Source organism: Plecotus auritus (genome assembly GCF_963455305.1).
Source record: "Plecotus auritus genome assembly, chromosome: 2".
Lineage (NCBI taxonomy): Eukaryota > Metazoa > Chordata > Mammalia > Chiroptera > Vespertilionidae > Plecotus > Plecotus auritus.
This window is the reverse complement of record NC_137771.1, coordinates 148,768,695-148,791,875: the sequence shown is the minus strand read 5'-3', so window position 1 is coordinate 148,791,875 and position 23,181 is coordinate 148,768,695. Positions and strand designations below refer to the sequence as shown.

Below are 23,181 nucleotides of genomic sequence, written 5' to 3'. Positions count from 1 at the left end.
AATATTCTTGCACTTCAAAACACTAGTAAAGTTAAATCAGTGGTTCCCAACCTTTTTTTGGCCATGCCCCACCTAAGCATCTCTAAAATCCTGATGCCCCCCATGAAACATAATTCTTATTATTCAAAAAGTGAACTCCTATTCACGTGGAGGAAGCCTAAAAGGCCATTAACTTGGTCTAAACAAGCTTCTAAAGAACATGGTTTCCATGAAAGAGAAAAATAATAGAACGAAAGGACAGTTGAAGTACTGAGGAAGAAATCACTAAGAAATTGTTTAAAAAAATAATATGAAGTGATATGAAAAAAATAGCAAAGTTTCAAAACATAATAGAGAATTGAAACGCATAAATATGTCACAACATATATTTATATACTGCATATGAGGCACCTAGAACCATGAGAAATGCAAAAAATTCACTGTTAATAACTCATTCTTGAATTGCCCTCCTGTGGTTAAATAGAATGAAGAGTTAAATAGAATGAAGAGCAGGATATTAATCACATATTCTGTCAATTTAAAATATATTTTTATTGATTTCAGAGAAGAAGGGAGAGGGAGAGAGAGAGAAACATCAATGATGAGACTCATTTGATTCGCTGCCTCCTGCGTACCCTCTTCTAGGGATCGAGCCTGCAACCCAGGCATGTGTCCTGACTGGGAATCGAACAGTGACCTCTTGGTTCATAGGTCCACGCTCAACCACTGAGAACACTGGCTGGGCTATTCTGTCAATTTTAAAATAAAAGTACGCTGAATACTATTTATACGCTAAAAAAAACAAAGGAAAGGTAAAAAAGGAAATCTTACTGACAAATGCTCATGTTCAAATGAATGTAGTTGTGTTTTGACATTTCTTAAAAAAAGAGAAGAGGGACAAGATGTCGGCAGTAACCTACTTAAGCAATACTGAACCAGGACATTTCAGGAGCTTTAATGAGAAATTAATGAACCATGAAGCAGCATTTTTGGAATTAGTGCAGTGCAAGTTGATTTTTCTTTGTCTAACAATGGGCAGCAATGAGGCACTTAACTGTAAAATAGAAAAATAGGGACTATTTAAGAAGAAATTAAAAATTGTTCATAAAAGATAATTTGCATTATTCAAAAAGCAAAAAATTCTATTTTTATTTAACATGCTTTCAACATTACACAAGCTTCATTAGGAAAAATACTTTTGAACATAAGACTATTGTTCAGTTTATAAGAGACAGAAAATAATTTCCTTTTCAAGAGATTTTGGATTTCTGAGAATGAAATTCAAGTCTTCTTAACCTGAGTGCTACATATTTATAAACCAAGAAAATACATCTTACCCATACTGGAGAAATGTTTCTAACTATTAGGAAAGAATAACATGTGATCCCTGACCTTATTCTTGAAGGATCTGAAGTTTTTATTGTATATAACTTTAAAGAAGGGTACCTACTGACTGTCACAGGATAAATAGGTATTTAGCACCTAAATTTGGAGAATAAGTATTGCCTTCATTTCAAATAGTTGTATGTCCACAGATTGGGGAAAATCAGATATGAATTGTTTAACTGTATTAGAACATTCTCAAAGATTAAAATACCAAGCTTCCAAAAAATTACCCTTGATTTGCGTATACATGTACCTGTAATATTCAAACACAATATTATCATTTCTTCCCAGAGTTACAGATATATATTCTTTTTAACAAGTAAAAATAAGTGAGGTTTATTTCTTCTTATTCACTGCTAAACTGTCTTGCAAATGTGGCACCTTTTTCAGAGATTTAGATAGAAAATTGTTCTTAAAAAAAAGTCACCATATTCTACCACTAGTATCATTTTAAATGTTCTTCATTAAGACACAGAGATCAAAAGTGAATTAAATGACACAGATCTTCTGCTGAAATACATATGCAAATATAAAGCAGTATACAAGATGAACATACATGAATTTCTGGCAATATATTGGCACACGCATACTTATCTGAGGTAAAAAAGGGACTAAATGAAAAGATAACAAATGTTTGTCATGACATTATTCCAAATGAATAAAGCCTAGTGTATTTGCTTTCTTCATATCTAAGAGAAATATTCTTATATTGCCTCTTTAAATAAGCTTGATTTTAATTATGGATGGAACATTTGGCTTCATATGTTAAAACTAATACATGATATAAACTAAAGTTTTCCAAGAGACAATTTAATCATCCCTACTGAAAAATTCTATAATCTTAACTTCTTCCCCTATTTTCTTATAAGAAAGTTTTCCTTGACTCATAAGGGAGGAAAAAAGGCTTAAAAACACAAGGTCTTCCCCGAAGGAGGCTGGCAAATTTCAATACTTCACAATCCTCATATATGTTGTTTACCTTTATTTTAACTAATTGTATTCTTAACCACACAATTAATTTCCTTACACAGAGGAGTCATTTCTCTTATTTATATCTTTAAGGTAATTTTTTTTAATCTTATTTAAGATATTCTAATTTATTTTTGAAAGCAAATGCATACAAAAGCAGAAGTATTAGTGATGCAATCCAGTTAAGAAATAAAGTGCCCATAGCTTCCAATATAAATATTGCTTGATAAATTACAGCTAAGTAAAAAAGGCTAACCCAATCAATATGAAGATTGACTTCAGTATCTAAAGTAATAACAAAATTGGGGGTATATTCAAATTCCCCTTCAAAAAAAAAAAAAAAAAAAAAGGCAACTGAAAATATTCCTAAGAAAAATTAAGTGGTTTCTGCTTCCGAAGCACCCAGACATGCTACACAGTAATACCAACATGCAATACCTGAAATGTAGAATCACACTCTGACTGCTGCCCTTCAACTTCTGCATTTAATTTACAATCCTCTGGTGTCTGGCTGATTTCATCTTGCAAAGCAGGAGATATGACATGAGTACCTTCTACAGAAGCATTGTCAGACAAGGCATCTAACTTTTCAGGGGAATGAGCTATGTGAAGCGTACTATCTCCTGCCCCTTCAGCAAAATTTGTCCTCTCCTCTGAATCTTCCAGCTGTTGAACTGAAGTTAAATACTGTTCAAGCAGATTATTATCCTGCTCACTGTTTGAGCTTTCCTTACTCCACTCACCATGTTCTTCGCTAACGTCCGCTACACCTGACTTTTTGCGATGCCTGACTGTGTCAGTGGAATTCCCCATTATCAAACTTTCAGTGCTTTCTCCGGAACTTTTTTCAAAATCCAAAGAATCCTGCAAACAGTGAACTTCTGTTAGGGAGGAATGAAAACCAGAGTCTGGAAATTCCGGTAAGGATTTCTTTTGAGGAGCTTCATCAGGAGCAACGAACCAATCCAAATTTTGATCAGAAGAGGGCTCCTGGCTTTGGGGGAATAATGGAGGTTCAGATGGCACCAGAGTACTTGATATAGGAGGAGGATCGGTAAGCCAGGAACTTAGCCGCTGGTCCACAGTCTGTTGCCAAGCTTGCAGAGACCTTACCTATGAACCAAAGGATGTAGTTTTATTATAAAATAAAAGTCATGCCTGTTTTATAATTGTCCTTTGAGCTTTATTTCCAACACACATTAAGTTGACAAATGCAGGCAGCAAAACTGGAGTTAGAAGCATCCTGACTTCCCTTACCCTTTCCAAAGCACCTCTCGTCTAAACCAGGCTGGCACAACAGTACACGTCCTTGGCCCAAAGCAATTCTCTTGCTTCTACTGGAAAAACAATCAGAAGTACAACAGCACTTGTCTAGCTGACTAAGGGGTCAATAATGTACTCAATATACACTGAGGTCCATATAATTAGACAGATAATAGTCTACTAATATAAGAAGGTTCTCTAATATAAGTAGAGTTTCATTTTAGATATGCATTTGGGATAAGAGTTTAAACATTATCTAACAATATCGCATATACAACTAAAAAATACCCCCGAACACCCTGAGTTCTTGGTAATATGACCTTTATATTTTTCAAGTACAATGAAGATGTCAAAATTTTACTATAACATCTATAACAAAAAAGCAATATATAGAATTTTTTAGTTTCCCTTTGACTATCCTCCAAGGTAATCATTGATAGCAGTTTGATATTTATCCTTCCAGACCTTTTACTATATATTTTCAAATACAAAGTGAGTTTTTAAAATCAAGTGGAGCATCAAGTTCTGCAATTTGCTGTTTTTCACTGAACAGCGTTACCTTGGAGATCTTTCCATGTCAGTCCAGTTCTTCTTTTTAACTATTCCATAGCATCCCACAGTACTGCTATTTATAAAATTTATTTAAGCACACCCCTAGTAACAGTAATTATAGAACCTTAAAAAGGTTTTTTTTTATTATTTTAAAATATATTTTTATTGATTTCAGAGAGGAAGGGAGAGGGAGAGATAGAAACATCAATGATGAGAGAGAATCACTGATGGGCTGCCTCCTGCATGCCCCACACTGGGGATCAAGCCCGCAACCCGGGCATGTGCTCTTGACCAGAATTGAAGCTGGGACCCCTCAGTCCAGAGGCCGATGCTCTATCAACTAAGCCAAACCGGCTAGGGCTAAAAAGGTTTTTTGAATTTTACAGTATTAAGACCCTATTACAAGAAATTCTTATATAAAAATATTTCCAAGGAATTATCTTAAAAAAATATTTGATGGAATATAATTATAGTAAAATCACTGTCTGAACTGTCCCTAAAGTGTGCTATTATAAGATTCAAACTCTCTCTCCCAAGAAGTCATGTATACTTTTAGGACACCCATATTGTAACTATCAAAAATCATGTTAGTCACTTTTCATTCAAATATTACCAAAGCATAAGACAAGATAATTACATAAAACTTCAAATTGGGTTTTTATACCTATGTATTGAAAAGTTATAACAACATCCCTCAATTTAGTCACTTGCCTTCATCTTTGTACTTCTTTATCTTCCTGTTCAAAATTATAATAATTTTTTTCAGATTAAGTAAAATGTAACAAAGATCTCTTCCTAGTTCCAAGTTAGTGACAAAGAGCACAAATTACATCCTTGACCTAGGGGAAGGGTGATTAGTATGCCAAACTACTCTATGATTATCTAAATAAATCTAGAATTTTTCTTTGTTCACACATTAGGTAAATCAGCAGGAAGGCGTTTACCTGGTTCCAAAGGAATCTGACAGCCTCTTCTTGTACAAAATTTTTAATACGTTCTTCATCTCTTTCTTTTCTTAATCTATAATAATTCAAAATCCATTATTGACACAAGGAAGGGTGCTTTGACTTGCACTTCTTGTAACAACTAATAAGCACATGCATTGTAGACATTAAAAACCAAATAACAGACCTTTCCACTATTAAAATACCCAAGCTGGAACAAGTTTTAAACTATGACTCAACAAAGAAGTCAAATGAGATGGGACTGAAATTCAGATTATATTGGTTCCACAAAGTATTGCCAGTGATGAAAAATACAATATTAAATGGCTCTTTATTTGGCCTCAATTTCCTCCCAAACACATGAGAGGCATCAGCTGTAGAAATAAGTTAAGGAATAGGATAACAGCGAGAAACACCCTCTAGACTAGCAGGACTAATCCCATCAAACTTCAGTTTGCCCCAGTTCCTCATGAGCTTCTTGCTCTCACCAATATGCTACCTCCACCTCATCCCAGCACTTCCCCTTACTCATTCAAGGGCTCACTGTCACCCTCTCTATACTTATGCCTATCACACATCTAAGGCTCCCCTAGTTTTCCATTATCTCCCAGACTGTCACCACCACCTTGTTCTGAATCTCTGACCCAATTCCTCACATTCTCTAGCCCCCCAAGCTCTTCTTCTGTGCCTACTGAGATTCCTGAATTGTAAGCAGCTCCCTTATACAAGGTAGTAGGCTTATAGTTGTTCATGTGGAAAATAATACAATAATTAATCAATAATAATCTATATAATAAAGAGCCAGGGTCATAACGACCATTACTTCTGAAGGCTCAACCAGACCGGAAGTCAGTACTGGGTTGCTGTGGTAACCCAGCACTGACTGGGGCAGCTGCTGGTGCCCTGACCCAGCACTGACTGCCTAGAGGGCTGTGGATCAGGCCCAGAGAGAGGCCTGCAGAGAGAGAGGCAGGGTCTGATCCGTAGCCTCTGTGGCAGCTGTTGATCAGAACTTGCCTCTCTTTATCTCCCAGCCTGGCCAACAGCCATGCCTCCATTTCTCTCTAGGCCTCCACTGGTGCTGCTGATCAGCCCCGCCTTTCTGATCAGGCCATGTTGATAGGCCCAGAGACGCTGACTGGCATAGAAACTGACCAATCAACCAAATCTGGGTGAATGTAAGGAGCCAATGGCTGCCTAGGAGGCGGAGCTTTTGATGCTGACTGGCATAGAAACTGACCAATCAGAACCAAATTGGCTAGCAGAGGAGGGCAGTTGGGGGTGAGATCAGGCCAGCAGGGGAGGGCAGTTAGGGGTGATCAGGCAGGCAGAGGCAGTCAGGGGCGATCAGGCCGGCAGGGGAGAGCAGTTAGGGGTGAGATCAGGTCAGCAGGGGAGGGCTGTTGAAGGCGACATCAGGCCGGCAGGGGAGGGCAGTTAGGGGCAACCAGGCTGTCAGAGGAGGGCAGTTGGGGGCGAGATCAGGCCAGCAAGGGAAGGTAGTTAGGGGTGATCAGGCAGGCAGAGGCAGTTGGGGGTGAGATCAGGCCAGCAGGGGAGAGCAGTTGGGGCTTGATCAGGCCGGCAGGAGAGGGCAGTTAGGGGCGATCAGGCAGGTAGGCAGAGAGGTTAGGGGTGATCAGGAAGGCAGGCAGAGGGGTTAGGAGCAATCAGGCAGGCAGGCAGGTGAGAGGTTAGGAGCCAGCGGTCCCAGATTATGAGAGGAGTGTCCAACTGCTGAGGGGTCCTGATTGGAGTGGGTGCAGGCTGGGCTGAGGGAACCCCCCCTCTGTGCACGAATTTCGTGCACCAAACCTCTAGCACAATAATAAATTCTGTATTTTTGCATATTCACAATTGTAAGCCTACTTTTTCCTCACCCTATATAGTCAACCTCTTAGGTGAACTTTTCCTTGACCAAATCAGACACACTTCTGAGGGCATTGTAGCCCTCTCAAGTGGAAGATATCTTTTTCACTTGACCATTAGGGTTAGGAGACTACTTCTCACTGATGTGTACAAACTATTCTTTACCTTCTTTCTTGAGGAACTAAATCACCCCAAACTCTTTTCAAATGTTGCTTTCCCATTATCTGCCTCCATTCACTGAAGTCTCAGCACAGTCTTTATCACTGCCCCATTCCTGTCATTTCTGGAGACCTCAACATTCCCATGGATGCTCTATCTAAGAATAATCCAAGCACGTCACTCCTTCTCACTGTCTCACTGGAGTCCCAGTCATTTATTTTCACTACACCATTTTAAAAAAATGGTCTAAAGTACCCACACAGACCACTACCTCCCATCTTCCCAGTTCACCTGCTCTTCCACCCCACTGAAACAATCTAGACATCTAATCTTCACCTAGACCTGGTTCATAGGTCAATGCTCAACCACTGAACCATGCTGGCCAGGCTCTTACCTCGTTTAAATTCCAAGATCCATCATTATAATCACCACCCCAAATACCTTCGACTCCTTGCCTTTCCCTCTTTCTCCTTCCATACACACCTGGGAAAAATCATTCCTGTATGAACCAAATTAACCACCCCCATCAGAATAGAACAGCTGAGAACTGATGAAAACCTACAACCTGACCTATTGTTTTAAGTTTTCCTCACACTGTCCAGCAATCCTCCTCCATTCCCCTTATAAGTTCACTTTTAAAACGAATACCTCACACCTCACACCTCTCTCCATAAACCTCCCACATACTCACTCCTCTCTTCATTTTCAAATGTTGACCACATCTTATACGTTACGGAAAAAGGAGAGTCATCACACAGGACTTGCCCACCCCTTAGCATCAAACCTATCACCTTATATCTGCTCCTGCCTCAGCCCACTTCCTCTACTTGCACACTGGATACCTTCCTCTCTAATCTTTTCAAGAACTTCAAGCCTGCATGTCTTTCTTTCCTCTGCACCATCAGTTCTTCCCTCTTTATTGAATCATTTCCATCAATACATAAACATGCTCTTTATCACCTATCTTTAATTTTTTTTTTCTTTAACTCCAGATTCTCCTCCAGCTCTTCTCTTCCTCACAGCAACACGTCCCAAAAGAGTTAGCTACACTCATTTTCTACCTCTCATTCACTCTCAGCCTATTCCAAACTGCCGTCATCCCACAATGCCACTGAAGCTGTTCTTCAGAAACTCACCGGGCAGGAAAGGTAAATTCAGCAGGCCTGGGGTGTTCAAACTCTATGTATTCTAAAGACAGAAGTGCCCTTGATTTGCTCCCAGGAGGTAACCTGTAAGCCCTGGGAACCTAAGCCCTTGGAATGTCCCATCTGGTAAGAGTATCTGTATACATAGGTGGAACTTTGAACTAAACCAGATAGTTTATGCTAACACTGTGCTTTCTAGTGAATAAGTGTTTTGTTTTTTAATTTTTACTTATTGAGTTTAGAGAGAGAGAGAGAAGAGAGAAACATCAGTTTGTTGTTCTACCTACTTATGCATTCACTCGTTATTTTATGTGCCCTGACTGGAGACTGAACTCACAACCTTAGCATATTGGGACAACACTCTAGCCAACTGAGCTACCTGTCCAGGGCTGGTGAATAAGTGTTTTTGTTCACCTGGGGCCCTGTATCAGTCTGAGTAATGAAGGTTAGTCACTGTCTATGTGACTGACCCCTAATAAAAACCCTGGGTATCAGACTTGAGTGACTTCCCTGGTTGGCAATGCTTCCCGGGTATTGTCACACATTGTTGGTGGGAGAATCAAGCTCTGCCTGTACAACTCCACCAGGAGAGGACACCGAGAAGCTTGTGCCAGGTCTCTCCTGGGCTCTGCCCCATCCATCTTTCTCCTATGCTGACTTTAATGTGTATCCTATCCTTTCATTACAATAAATCATAATCATGAACAGAATAGCTTTCCTGAGTCCTTTCAGCAAATCATCAAACCTGAAGATCGCCTTGAAGCCCCAACACAGCCACCAATAACCCCAGCTTCTCAATCTAATGTACACTTCTCTATCCTCCCCCTACAGCAACTCTCTTCTCTCCCAAAATATTTCCCTGTTGGAGCTGGGACACACTCCAGTAGTTTTCTTACCACTCTAGCTGTTCCTTCTCAGTCTCTTTTACTGCCTCCTCCTCTCCCACCTGATACTATTAATAGATATTGCTGGCTAGAATACTAATACTCAAAATAAATTTTGAAATCCTAATTTTTCTGAGTCAGCAGTCAGTAAAACAAGTGAGCCATGGAATGAAGGCATAATTCCTACCGTTGCCCCAGTATTTGAACACCTTTTAAATTCCTGCTCTTTTCTTTAATTCTCAGGTCACCTAGTTAGTTCTATGTAGACTTTCTCATCTTCTCTACTTATCCAGTTTTTCTACATTTTCTGTACCTTTGTGTGTTTAGGTTTATAGATGCCTTATAAGGCATGTATTCACTCAACATTATTGCTATACTGAGTCTATGTACCGACATGGAGATGCATGTGACAGTGTCTGCCCTCGAGATGCTTTCAGCATATTGTAGGAGACAAGTTAGCCAAGTGTGGCAAGGTGGTTTGAATGTTTCCTGAGCACAACAGCACTGATTCAGTGTTCCGAATCAACTCTAAGAATGACACAAACCAACAAAACAGCACCTGACAGGACTTTTGACTCACCTTCTTACTTCATCGGTGAGGCAGACAATGTGCTCCTGCATTCTGCGCAGCCGGATTTCATAGCGCACGCCTTTAGCTTGAGGGCTATAGTTCCTGGCATAAAAGCCCCGCCAACAAGCCTGCAGTGTGGTGGCTGCCTCATTCAGTTTCTGGAGGGCAACTTGATCTTGCCCCAAAGCAACAGAGCTCTGGGGGGAAGCCCCACAAGGAAGTTCTTCTGAAGCAGTTTCAGACATGGTTTCTTTTCTATCTGGTTTTGTATGTAAGACACTGTGTCCAACTGGCTCAGGATAAGATGGAAGGCTGTGTGTGTCACCTTTTGAAAGAACACTGGCTACTGCTAGCTCAGGGCAAGGTACCAGCCCATCTTTCTCATTGACCTCTGCACCAACTGCACTTTTCATCATTTGAACAGAATTCTCACTTGTAGCCCACAAAGCTTTTTCCTCTTCTTTATCCAATTCCTGGTCTTCCTGCCCTTTCACAGAGTCATTTGTACCATCTTCTAGGCCCAAGTCAATGCCTTGTAGTCGCAGCTCAACTGTAGGTGATACTGGGGAGAGTCCTGATGCAACTGGCATAAAAGTAGACTCTGAAGAGAGAAGACTACAGTTCAACTTGTCCTCGTCTGTCTGTATGTCTTCCAGGTGCAGGTCATTTCGAGAATACTTTGTAGTGTGTATAGAGGCTGGAAAGTTACTCCTAACAGCATATAATTGATCATCATTACTGCTTATCCCAACCCAAGAATTTACTTGGATGACGGGTTCTAAAAGAATCAACAGAGTATCATTGAAACCACTACATATGTAAAGTTTTTTTAAATTTCAGCTCCATCAAGGTGTAATTGACATACAAAATTATAAGATATTGTAAGTGTATATTATGGTGATTTAATATATGTATATATTGTGAAAGATTCCTGACATCTGGTTAATTAAAATATCAATTACCTCACATTATTTATTTATTTATTTATTTGAGTGAGTTAAGACATATTTTTCAGTTACATCTTTTTAAGAAAATCTAATCCCTGAAATAGAGTAAAATGCAATAAAATGCCTTCATTGATTCCTCCAATAAGCCTAAAACATCAAACTAAATATTTTTAAGAAAATAAATTCTTTCAATAATCATAAAAATAATCAAAGTATCAGATCAATACAAAAAGTAGCAGTGCTCTAAATTTTTAAAAATTAGAAGTAAAATATTTATGATATATATACCTACATATATATGTATGAGTGTGTATACACGTATGTATAAAATATAAGATCCAAATGACCACAAGTTAAAACACTAATACAAATTATGAAAATATGCACCTTTTCTGTTTTATGATGCTCAACAGATCCAACAACTTGAAGAAAACAGATTAATTACTTTCTTACCGCACTCCTGAACTGTCTGGCAATCTTGAAGGGGGCTCGAATGCTCTGGTGCCTTTGTTTCAGTAGGAGGAAGACAAGACAACTCTTCATTTTGGCTTTGGTTCATTAACTGCCTCTGATGAAACCTACAAGTCAATAACATCGGATGTGATTTAACACACACTCAGAAAAGCAAGCTTTTCTGCTTCCTATCAGAAAGGTAGAAGTTTACAATCTTCAAAGTAGATACCTCTAATCACCACCAAATTACAAAGTCTCATTTGAAAGCACTGGATAGAAAGGGTTAAGGACCTTATTTTTAAATCACATAGACAGACAACTCATATACATACACTTGTACAAACATTTAAGGCAGGATCTCTGATTTAAAAAATAAAAGTGAACACTAAATGCTTCTAGCTATACTTCTTTTCTTCTTTTTGGCTCAACTCCCCTACTCCCCCATCCCCTCCCCGTCTCCCTCCAGAGCTGTCTGCCAGCTTTCTTTGCTTGGTAGTTCAGTTAATTCATTAAATTCTACATATGAGTGAAATCATATGATACTTGTCTTTCTCTGACTGGCTTATTTCACTTAGCATAATGTTCTCTAGGACCATCCATGCTGTTGCAAAGGATAAAATGTTCTTCCTTTTTATGGCAGAGTAGTATTACATTGTGTAAATGTACCACAGTTTTTTCATCTACTTGTCTACTGATGGACACTTAGGCTGCTTTAAATCTTGGCTATTATACATAACACTGCAATGAACATAGGGGTACATATATTCTTTCGAATTGGTGTTTTGGGTTTCTTTGGATAAATTCCCAGAAGTGGAATCCCTGGGTCATAAGGCCATTCCATTTTTAATTTTTTGAGGTAATTCCATACTGCTTCCACAGGGGCTGCACCAGTCTGCATTCCCACCAACAGTGCACAAATGTTCCCTTTTCTCCACATCCTCACTAACAGTTGTTAGCTATACTTCTTAATGTTAGTATTTAAAAACCCAAAAGGAACACCTACATTAAAAGAACAGATCCATTTTTTAAAAAATTCCATTCTCCCCAGGCATGATTAGCAATGAGGCTGCTGTGGAGCAAACTGGACTGCACTGTGTGGTTCAGTTCCCTGGCCGACTGCTGCAGTGACAAGGGGCCAAAATGCTCAGAAATGTGGGCCGCGGCACTTGCCTCAGTCCTACTGACGCTGCAGCAAAGACTCAGAGGTATTTTCACTGTGAATTCATCAGCTGCTATAAATAAGTGGGCTCACCTCTGCTTGCTCAGAATCTTCTCTAGCTTGGCATCCTCTGCTGTTTGAAGACCCAGTGTAGAAGTGAGAGGACAGACCAGAGCTAGATACTGGACAAGCTGGACATGCTGGCCAGGCCGATATGCTCTCCCCTTGCCTTGACTATAGAGCCATTCAGCTTTCAAACTGGAATTGGGGGACATAAAGAGAAGGTGACACCACGTAGACAGTACTAGTATGCAATTTTAAGCAACATGATCTCCCATCTTAATTACCTTTATAGCACTGTTGGATATTTTTCATAAATAAAACTCACTCAACTTTTAATCGATCCTTCTGATTCACTCCCCTTACTCTTAACATGACTTAAACCTTTTTTCTTGCTTAGGGGCATTTCCATAGATTTGTACTAATGGTTCCATATATTTCAAAATTATTTTCAAAGAAGCAATACCTATTCCCTCCATTCACTGTTAAACTGAAGTACCCAAATTTATTACAGATGAGATGTGATAATAGTATTATAGTTATTTCTTGAAGAGCCCTTATCTTTGATATATATACTGAAATATTCACAGATGAAATTATATGTAATCTGAGATCTGCTTAAAAATAACATAGGAGAAGAGGAAATAGGTGAAGGTCTAAATGAACAAGGTTGGCCAGGAGTTGAAAACCACTGAAGTTAGATATTGGATTCATGGGAGGTCATTCTATTACTGTTTATTTTTCCACTAGAGGCCAGGTGCACGAATTCATACACGGGTGGAGTCCCTCAGACTGGCCAGTGGTCGGGGCCAATTGGGGCTGGATGGCCAGGGGGAGGGACTGCAGGAGGTGGGCAGGCTTGGGGGAGGGACTGTGGGAGGTTGGCCGGCCAAGGGGAGGGGCCACGGGAGTTTGGCCAGCTGTGGGAGGTTGGCCAGCCACGGGAGGTTGGTTGTGGGAGCACACTGACCACCAGGGGGCAGCTCCTGTGTTGAGCTTCTGCCCCCTGGTGGTCAGTGCATTGTCATAGCGACCGGTCGACTGGCTGTTCGGTCAACAAGTTGTAAGGGTCGCTTAGGCTTTTATATATATATATATATATATATATATATATATATATATATAGATATAGATATAGATATAGATATAGATATAGATATAGATATATGTTTGAATTGGTTTATTTATTTATTTTTGTTTAACATGCCATTGCCTCAATTTTGTCATTCTTAAACTTGGCCCTCAATTTGAAGTTGAGGTTGGATCATTTTGATATACTTTGTTTCTCTGTTTTTATACAATTAAATAAGCATTGCAGATAGTTTGAAAATCACTTCCGATTCACGACTATTTTCTTGGACCTTCATACCAAGGTATCCACATCATACAAACTGTACTGTCCATAACCGTCAAGCCACCCAAGGTCTATTATAGACTGAAGAAAAACTGTCCTCTTGATAACTGGTTAAATCATGCAAAAAGAGTCATGGTGCAATACAATATAAGTTTAGTTAGTGATCTTCCAGGGTCACAAGAAAGGAAAGACTGCTTTCCTTCAGTGAGATACGTGGTATGCCAAGTAGATTAACTCAAGTCAGATAACCCATTCTTAGTCTAATAAAAAGTTTATTCTATTTCATAAAAACAGTTAAAATAAAGATCATTCAGAATCTTCATGAAATATGCTCTAAGTTTCCATAAGTTCTGCCAAGCAAATCACTTGTTGAAAAGCTCTCCCTGCAAAAAGGTCCACAGCAAATGGCAACTGCCAACTTGAACATAACCAGCAAGCAACATTTCCAGGTGAGAAAGAATGTATGTGCTGAGTCCATGAATGCATGTATATATGCATTGAGAGGAGGAAGTGAAATGAGGCACAGCAAGGAGAATAAACTCATTTCAGTTCTCACAACCCCTCTAACTCCAACCCCTTTGCCCACACCCTAGTTCCTTACCTCCCCTAAGGCTCTAATTCCACTGATCATGTGCCAGTGTCCAAAAGACCCCACCAGGCAGGGTCCCAACTCCAAGGTGCAAAAACCATCCATGATCTAGAGATGAGGGAGTTCTCATTCCTACTGCTTCACAGGTAGGTAAAGGGGAGGACCAATCAGCATGTCTGCTACCAGCTCCAAATTGGAACTCTGCATGCATTTTCCCATAGAGTCTTTGTTATAAAGGGTAGTTGGGTCCTAAGTTATTCTTAATACTGCCTTACATATCTGGTGAATTACAAGCTTTTGTGGGACTGATCTGAGACCCAAGCTCTGGAACTGAAATTCTTTTGTAGAAAGGATAGAAAATCCTAAGCGAGCAGCACAGAGTCTGCTATATGACTGCACTAAGGAGCTTCATTATAAATGCACATTTAAAGAAATATTCAGCTTATTAATCTGTCGAAAGCTAGAAATGGTCTTTTTAGTAACTTGCTCAGTAAATGTGATGTTAAAAATGTCATGTTCACCTTTCTTTCTGAGAAATCACATATCCATCCAGGACTCTGAGGTTTAAGCACCAGCTGACGATGTATGGCCGATAGTCGAACCCTGGAATGGAAGGTGTTGCCATCACACAAGGATTGCTCATGATCGACAACTGTTCCAATTCAGTTAAGGATGCCAAGAAAGAGATCTGGAACAAAGGATATGTCTGTTGAACAAATTGGACTATTCAGTGTCAAGCACAAGGCTTTTGTGATTACACATCTTTGGCAATTTGAGAATGTAACAATTCCCCTCTTGTTCTGAAAAGCGACAAGTAGCACTCATATTATCCACCGACTTCCAAAATTCCAACGATATGGCCATCTCTCCTGGCTGCAAAAGGTTGCTTAGAGAGCATCAGCACTGCTTCCCAGCAAAGACAATTGAAAACCTAATAGCAGCCAGAAGAAGGTGCACAGTGTGCCTTAACCTTTTTGGTGTAGATGTCCCTCTACCTCCAATCACTTACAAATGGAACAACTGCGCATTACATATGAAATTATGCCTTAATGATCCACTGACATTAAGAAAAAATTGGAAAGAAAAATAAAGATCAGCTAGAGCCAGTGTTTCATCTCGATGCAGTTTCTTCCAAGAGGCTCACAGTCCAAGAGTGAGCTCACAACTTTCTCCTGTGTTTCTCCTCCTTTCCCACAACTTTGCAGCTTCCTGATTCTCAGAGAACACTCTCAAGTTTTACCTCATTTAAGTCCCGAATTCCATTTTCCGCCAAAGAAAGGATAGCAAGACTTCTCGGTAGATAAGCTGGTACCATTCTAAGAGAGGTGATGATGTTTCCATGTAAAAGCAGGGTCTTAAAAGTAAAAACAACATGACTTACAAATGAAAAGATTATAAATGAATGGATCTATTTTGACAAAAACCAAAATGGTATGTATGAAAACAGGGGACCTATTTTATTATACATCTCATAGCACACAAACCAAAGACTTAATGCTAGGAGAGTCGTGGGTTGTCTTCTGGTCCACTCTCTTTTCTTACCCATGTTCTAAGCCTAGGAAAGTTTTAAAACTTGTCCAAGAACACATGCTAGGTGTAGCAACTGGCATTTTGTGAGATTTAGTTTATTGAAACTTGAGCAATTTCCAACAAACAGTTCATTACTTTTTTTTTTTTAAATAATTTTTTTTAAATATATTTTATTGATATTTTACAGAGAGGAAGGGAGAGGGATAGAGAGTTAGAAACATCGATGAGAGAGAAACATTGATCAGCTGCCTCCTGCACACCTCCCACTGGGGATGTGCCCGCAACCAAGGTACATGCCCTTGACTGGAATCGAACCCGGGACCTTCCAGTCCGCAGGTCGACGCTCTATCCACTGAGCCAAACCGGTTTCGGCCAGTTCATTACTTTTTAAAACATCAATATAGAGGGTGAGGAAACAGAAAGAAAACACTCATTAAAACAACCATGTATAAAGCAAATTTTCCAAAAGAGAAGGAGGAAGGGAGAAAGAAATGGGGGGGAGGGAGGAAAGGAAGGAGGGAGGAAACCCACAATCCATAATTTGCTCTAATTCCCCGATCATGTGCTAGCGTCCAAAAGACCCCATCAGGCAGGGATCCCAACTCCAAGGTGCAAAAACCATCCATGATCTAGAGATGAGGGAGTTCTCATTCCTACTCCTCCACAGGTAGGAAAAGGGGAGGACCAATCAGCATGTCTGCTACCAGCTCCAAACTGGAACTCTGCATGCATTTTCCCACAGAGTCTCTGTATTCTCTTGGAAACTAAAAGCTTGGTCAAGCTAGCATGTGCTACTCCCAGATGAAGCTGACTCAAGGTCAGCAACTATGAGGAACCAAAAACTCTGAACTCCCAGATTCTAATAAGATAATCATGCCTCCATTTCAGAAAAAAATAGTTTAATCATCTTCAGTTCATTTGAATTCTCTTAGTATCTGACTAAATCAAATTGTTTAGAATAACTACTGCATGTTCTGCTAAAGATGTGGGGAAAGTTAAGCTAATAGCACTTCTTCTAAAGCTTAATGAGTTCATCTGATATTAATATCCAATGAAGCAAAAATATGGAAAATGCCTACATATGTCTTTTGAAGCTGTGAGTTCAACTGTTACTTATTTGATTACATGATACATTTTCCTCCATAAAATGTGCTATAAAGTACAGGTTTATTTTTTAAAATAAAGTGAAGTTAACTTTGATAACTTAATAATACCTGTTACTAAAAAAAAAAAAAAAAAAACACAGCAATCCCGAGTGTCAAGAACACAGGTTCATGTTCAGGAATAATTATGCTCAACCTCGCCAACATGCTATGTACTTATTGCAAAGCTGCTAGCAGGCTGGTTGGACATGAAGGGAATTTCATGTTTGAAGGATGGTAAATAAGAATTAACCTTAATTACAATTACCAGTTTTAATTACATCAGTTATAGACATTAAAAACAAAAAGTTTCACATTGTAATAGAATTTTTATTGTAATGAACACAATCTGTTCTTCATATATAGCAGGCTACTTTAAAGTCGATCAGAAAACTTTCTATTGGTATTTTAGTATAAAATTTCAGAAATGACATAGAACACACACTTACCTTCAGTGATACCAATTTAGATATATCACCTATCTGGGGTAAGTTATTGTCTGATAAATCGAGGTGCTGTAGAGCTGTGCAGCTATTGATTTGTTCCATGGCCTAGCACAAGAAAATTATTATGTCAGTTCATGCAAACAAAATAAAAATAAAGAAATTCTTCCCTGGTTTCTCGTAGCTGAGTCTCCTGCTTCCTCTGCTTATTTATTTACTTTTATAAAATATATTTTTATTGATTTCAGAGAGGAAGGGAGGAGAGGCAGAAACATCAATGATGAGAGAGAATCATCAATCAGCTGCCTCCTGCATGCTCCCTCTTGGGGATTGAGCCCACAACCCAGGCATGTGCCCTTGACCGGAATCGAACCAGGACCCTCCAGTCTGCAGGCCAATGCTCTATCCACTGAGCCAAACCAGCTACGGATCCTCTGCTTATTATTGGAAGCAGAGGAGTGGTGCTTAACAAGAAAAAGAGAAAGCAATGCTAACGGAATTTGGCAAAATGTCACAGAGCAGGCTTCTACCTTCATTATTGCTCTCAGAGTAGAGAATCATATCATACCAGATATTCAGAACTTGAAGAAACCATAGTGATGTCACATGACAGCTGGGAGGGCAAGGACTTTACAAGTTAAGAGGGGAGCCAAACTGCCTGGATTCAAATCCTGACTGTAATCCTGGCTATGTGACCTCAGGCAAGTTACTTAACTTCTCTCATCTTTGGCTTCCTCATCTATATAATGGGCATAATGACACTACCTACCTCATAGGCTGTCATGAGATTGAGTTAATACAATTAAGCTGCTTAGAATAGTACCTAGGCTAAATTAATTGTTCAATAAAAGTCAGCTATTAATAATATCATTTAATCCAGTCCCCTCATCTAGCATATCAAAAAGTAAGACACAGAGATATTTATTAATTTGCCTAAAATTATAGAGCTCCTAAGTGGTGGAAGCAGGACTAGAATCCAGAATCCCCACTTTTAAAACAGTATATTCTCCACTCTACCATTAAACATTTACTTAAAGCTTAATGAAACATGATATAGTCTTTCTCCTAACATTTCATTCTGTTTGATCCATTTTTCTAAGTATAAAATAGATTATTTGTTCACATTTAAAAGAATAATATACTGTGTTATGTGTTTCAAAATGAGATTTTTTTAGTTTATGTTAACTGAAATTATCCCTGCACAGTGTGAGTGGGTACTTTCATTTTTTTTACTCTATTAATTTTGAAACTGCTTAAATTTATTTTTTACAGTGAATACTTTTGTAAATTGAAAAGACCCTACACATAACTACTAAAAAAAACCCCACAAAACAAAAAAACCCAGTTCACCTTGAGATTATTTCCTGCCAAATTCAGCCACTCCAAATGTACTAGTTCCTTTAGCCCTTCCACATAGCCAATGCTATTATGAGGCAAATTTAACACCCGGAGCTGGGTCAGTTTGGCCACACCCATCATCCGTACTAGCCGATTATTAGCCACTGATAACTGTGGAAAGGAAACATATCATTATTCTTCGGAATAAAATATATAGATTATTTTCACATTAGGGTGCTTAAAAAAGATTTGTTTATATGGCCAAACATGTCCAAATATATAAACCCAATCTGTACTTTTCACATATGTTGTTTAGGTATATATTCTAGAGTAACTAGTATTTTGTTGGTGCTGCTGCTGCTACTCCTAAGCAATGGAAAATACATATAACCCTCAGCCATAAGATCTCCTCCAATTACTATAGGAAAACATTGTTAACACAGCAACTACTTGAGAATATAAGCTCCACAGAATGCAGTCCTTAAACTGTCTCAGTCAAAATCTAGAACAGTGCCAGACATATATGGGGCACATTTGTTGAATGAATGAACTCTTTACCCCTACCCTGAGGTAAAAGGCTATACCGTAACACAATATTTTGCTAACACAAAATGTTGGCTTTTTAAAAACAAATGTCTCTTTTTCTAGTCCACTCTAAATGCAGCACATATGTGTTCATCTTCAGGAGAAACTGTCATGTAAAGATTTAAGGCAACATTTACTACTTTCCAGGCCTGCACAGTTACTTTTTGCTTGGTTATTTTATTAGATATAATAAACTGGTTCTAATATAACTATTTCCCCAGATACAATACTTACCTGTATTAATCGTCTGCATTTCTCAAGATTTTCCAATTTGATAATCTGATTTTTATCCAAAATCAAAGTATGAATGTCAGCTTCACAGGGTAAGTTTGCACTTAATTTCTGTAGCCCCTTCCCTGACCAATTGACCACTAATCCTAGAAAAAAGAAAGGAAATTATTAGAAAACACAAATACTACACAGGGATGAAATCTATATATATAAAAGCCTAAGCAACTGAACAACCAGTCAACTGGTTGCTATGACGCTCAACACAGGAGCTGCCCCCTGGTGGTCAGTGCACTCCCACAGCCAACCTCCTGTGGTCCCTCCCCATGGCCAACGTCTTGTGGTCCCTTCCCCCGCCCCCCCAAGGGCCAACTGCCCCACCCCCTATTGGCCTTGATTTCGGGCCAGGCTGAGGGACCCCACCCGTGCACAAATTTGTGCACCGGGTCTCTAGTTATACTAATAAAATCCCATTCAGAGTTACAAAACACTACAGCACAATAATTATCAAGATTTTAAAATGAAAGCAATCAAGTTTTAAAGGACCGCAGATTGAAATTATTCACTTGTCCTCAGAAATATCAAATTATATCAAGATTTGTGATATTCTACTCAAGTTCTATGATGAAATACTTTTGAATTCTTCACATTTAAATATAAACTAGTATTTCCACATTCTGTGGCTAAGTAATGATAGTGTTTTTTAAGTGGAACTCATCTTTTGTTAGAGATTAACCTGCATACAGTCTAACTACCACTATATCCTATAGTGCCCCAAATCAAAGTATATACTTCATTTAATTTATCCACAAAATGGGAATAATGCACCTAATTCATTAAATTGATGGGGGAGGGGGGGATGAAAAGAGAGCACTGAGCCCCATCCCTAGCACATAGCACCCACTAAAGTAATTCAGTACAAAAGACGTTCAGATTCTGGCTCCACTAGTTCACCATTGTGGTGTCTTGGGCAAGTTACCGATCTCTTTGGGGCTCACTTTTCTAATCTGTAAGATAGATTTGATAATACCAGCCTTGGTGTATACAGAGAAAATAAAATGATGTAAAATTTAAAATAAAAGCCTTCGAAACGTCTTCTAGCTCATATAAAACGTGCTCTATAAATGTTAATTCTTCCTACTCTAAGTTGCCCTTGGAGGGCTGGGGAGGTGGAGTTTATGAGAAGCAGATATCAGAGGGAGGCGGGGCCCTGAGAAACTGCCCATTTCACAATTATACCCAAATTAAGACTACTGAGGTAAATAATTATTCGAGAATGCTCTCCTGAAGAGATTCAATGTTTTCCCATTACTTAATGGCTTCTAGCATTTGGGGTTGGGGGCTAGAGGGGGTCATGGGATTTTGAGAATCTGGTGCAAGCTGTGTACTGTGTCCCAGGAAAACGCACAGCTTTTGCACACAATTCCAAGGAGTGGACAGACTTCTTCCTAGAACCGTAGATTGCCCCCTGCCCCCAAAATATAATGAGCCCCTGTTCTAAGCCGTGGAGAAGGCTCCACTCCATAGCCGGGCCCTCAAACTGACGGCATAGCCGAGCCTCAGAACTGGAAGAGCTGTAACCAAAACAAAGGAGCTTGGTTCCCGCGGCTCCAGGTCACAGACGCACCCGCACCCCGCGCCCCGCAGGGCAGCAACCAAACCCGGCCCGCGGATCCCGTCTGCAGAAGCAGGGGTGCAGAACTGTAGGCTCTGGATCACCCCCAGATTTTAGCAGAGCCACCAGACAATTCCAAGAAAGGGTTCAACGTCAGCCTAGGGAGCTGTAGTTGATAGAGGGTGTCCTGAATGTTCTAGGAACCGAGGGAAAGGGGGGCAGTAAGTGAGAGCGGGAGATCCTGCTGTTTTCACTTGGGCACCCAGAACTCAAAGTAAACACCCTAGAAAGGTCACCGCAGTCCGAAACCCACCACCCAAGTAGACAAGGAGCGCGGGATCCGTGGTGCCTACTCGCAAAGAGCCTTGGGGGCTGTAGTCCCCCGCCCGGGCCTCGCCACCACGCTGCAGAGCTAGGCAGAGCACGGGGACTACAACTCCCAGAGGGCAGCGCGCTCCGCGATGTCCACAGGCTCCCATCAAAAGAACTGGTCCAGAACTGCACCCCTAAACCCAGGCTTCTTTTCTCTACCAGGTAATTATTTACTTCAGTTCCATAGAGGAAGGCTTAGGACTCAGGGGTGAGGATCGCCTTACCTTCTCCAGGAGGCAAAGCCGCGTCCTCACGCGCTACCGCCATACTTCCCGCTTGCTAAAAACCCCAAGCAACCGTCCTCCAGTGGCTCCACTTGTAGTCGCTCGGAGGGGCGGGAAACTACAGCTCCCAGGATGCACGGCGCTCAGACGTCCCAATTGGCTGCCTACACCTGATGCTGAAAACCCCGGATTAGAATCCAAGCTGCAGAGTTTAGGGACCCTGGTCAACTCCCTTATTCAGGTGAGCAAACTTTATCGTTAGATGATCATTTTACTCCCTTTTGTAGGTATTTGCGAAATTTGACACCTTTACTATCGGGCTGATTAGATGATCGCTACTTAATGCAGAACAAATTTGAGAGCTCATTTGCCAGGAGTCTTTTATTGGCTCTCCCTTCTTTGGACAATTCTGTATAAACTGAAAGTTTCCAACTCTGCTCTGGGTATGAGTTGTTGGACGATCTTGTTGAGACCATCACAATGGATACATTTCATCTGAAAATTTAGTGAAAGCATGCTGGGATAGAAACTTTTCTCCAAGGTAGCAGGGTAATGAATGACCTGGGAGAGGGATCCTGGAAGCCCGGAGGGTACTTGAGGAGCACAGGTTCCTACAAGTTTACAGCAATAGCAGAACCAGAATATTTTGTCTGGTTCATCTGACCTGGGATCCTGAGAAAAAGGACAAAGGATTTATTTTGTGAGGTTAGCTAAGTATAGTCATGGCTCTTAAAAAGAGAATCGCTGGATGTTCCTGGTCACAGTCCTACATGCCCAGGTGAAATCAGATTCTACGGCTTTTGCATCTAAAATCAAATCGCTACTCCTTAACTGAATTGCCTCATCTTGTATATATGTCACACAAGCTCACATTAGTTTGGAAGCTACTTCTAACCGATACTGTGAACAACTCAACAAGGTAGCATTTTTGGCAGGCCCAAGCCCAGAAGACAGTCTGTCCTTCCCATCAGCACAGTATACCTGATCTATGTGGTAGTTGATCACCCAGACTCATCTCCCCCATCTCTCATCTGCCCACTACTACTGGCAGGGTCTAAATAAAACAACACCTTTTATCGTGTTAATCCCCTTCTCAAAAACTTCTCTCTTGAAATTGAGCTTTCAAGGGCCACCAGAATCTGGCCTCCATTCATTCCACTAGTTTCTCCTTAGTATTTCTGAGTTAGGGATTGAAAAATGAAACATGCTTTAGAAAGGTTAAGCTGCTCGTATAACAAGGATGAATTGAAAAATAGAATAGGGCTAGGAAGGAGACTATTGTATAGTGGATGATAACCTTTAACAGAGCAGTTTCAGGAGAGTATTATATACAAGATTAGATAACACCAAGTTAAGAGACTAGGTCGAAAGGAAACAGTATTTGTGGATAGCTAAACTTTTCTCAACAAAACAAAGGAAGT

At 39.9% G+C, this 23,181-nt stretch overlaps 1 protein-coding gene across 1 annotated transcript; it reads right to left on the bottom strand.

The window, feature by feature from the left end:
* Positions 1–1,103: 1,103 nt before the first annotated feature.
* On the bottom strand, positions 1,104–21,864 carry CEP97 (centrosomal protein 97). Its single transcript, XM_080654126.1, has 11 exons — positions 21,761–21,864; positions 19,556–19,698; positions 18,749–18,907; positions 17,405–17,506; positions 15,524–15,637; positions 14,805–14,971; positions 12,374–12,538; positions 11,122–11,246; positions 9,731–10,499; positions 5,094–5,169; positions 1,104–3,447 (listed from the first exon to the last, which is right to left on the bottom strand). Exons 1-11 carry the CDS (start codon positions 21,801–21,803, stop codon positions 2,746–2,748), a joined length of 2,565 nt encoding a protein of 854 aa, XP_080510252.1. The 5' UTR covers positions 21,804–21,864; the 3' UTR covers positions 1,104–2,745.
* Between the last annotated feature and the right edge of the window lie 1,317 nt (positions 21,865–23,181).

Excerpts from the sequence above, each read along its gene's own strand:
- CEP97 (XM_080654126.1), bottom strand. The coding sequence starts at position 21,803 with ATGGCGGTAGCGCGTGAGGACGCGGCTTTGCCTCCTGGAGAAG. Across the intron at positions 18,908-19,555 it reads AATGCAGACGATTAATACAG|TTATCAGTGGCTAATAATCG; the intron begins GTAAGTATTGTA and ends TCCTTTCCACAG. Across the intron at positions 11,247-12,373 it reads AAGATTCTGAGCAAGCAGAG|GTTTCATCAGAGGCAGTTAA; the intron begins GTGAGCCCACTT and ends ATTGACTTGTAG.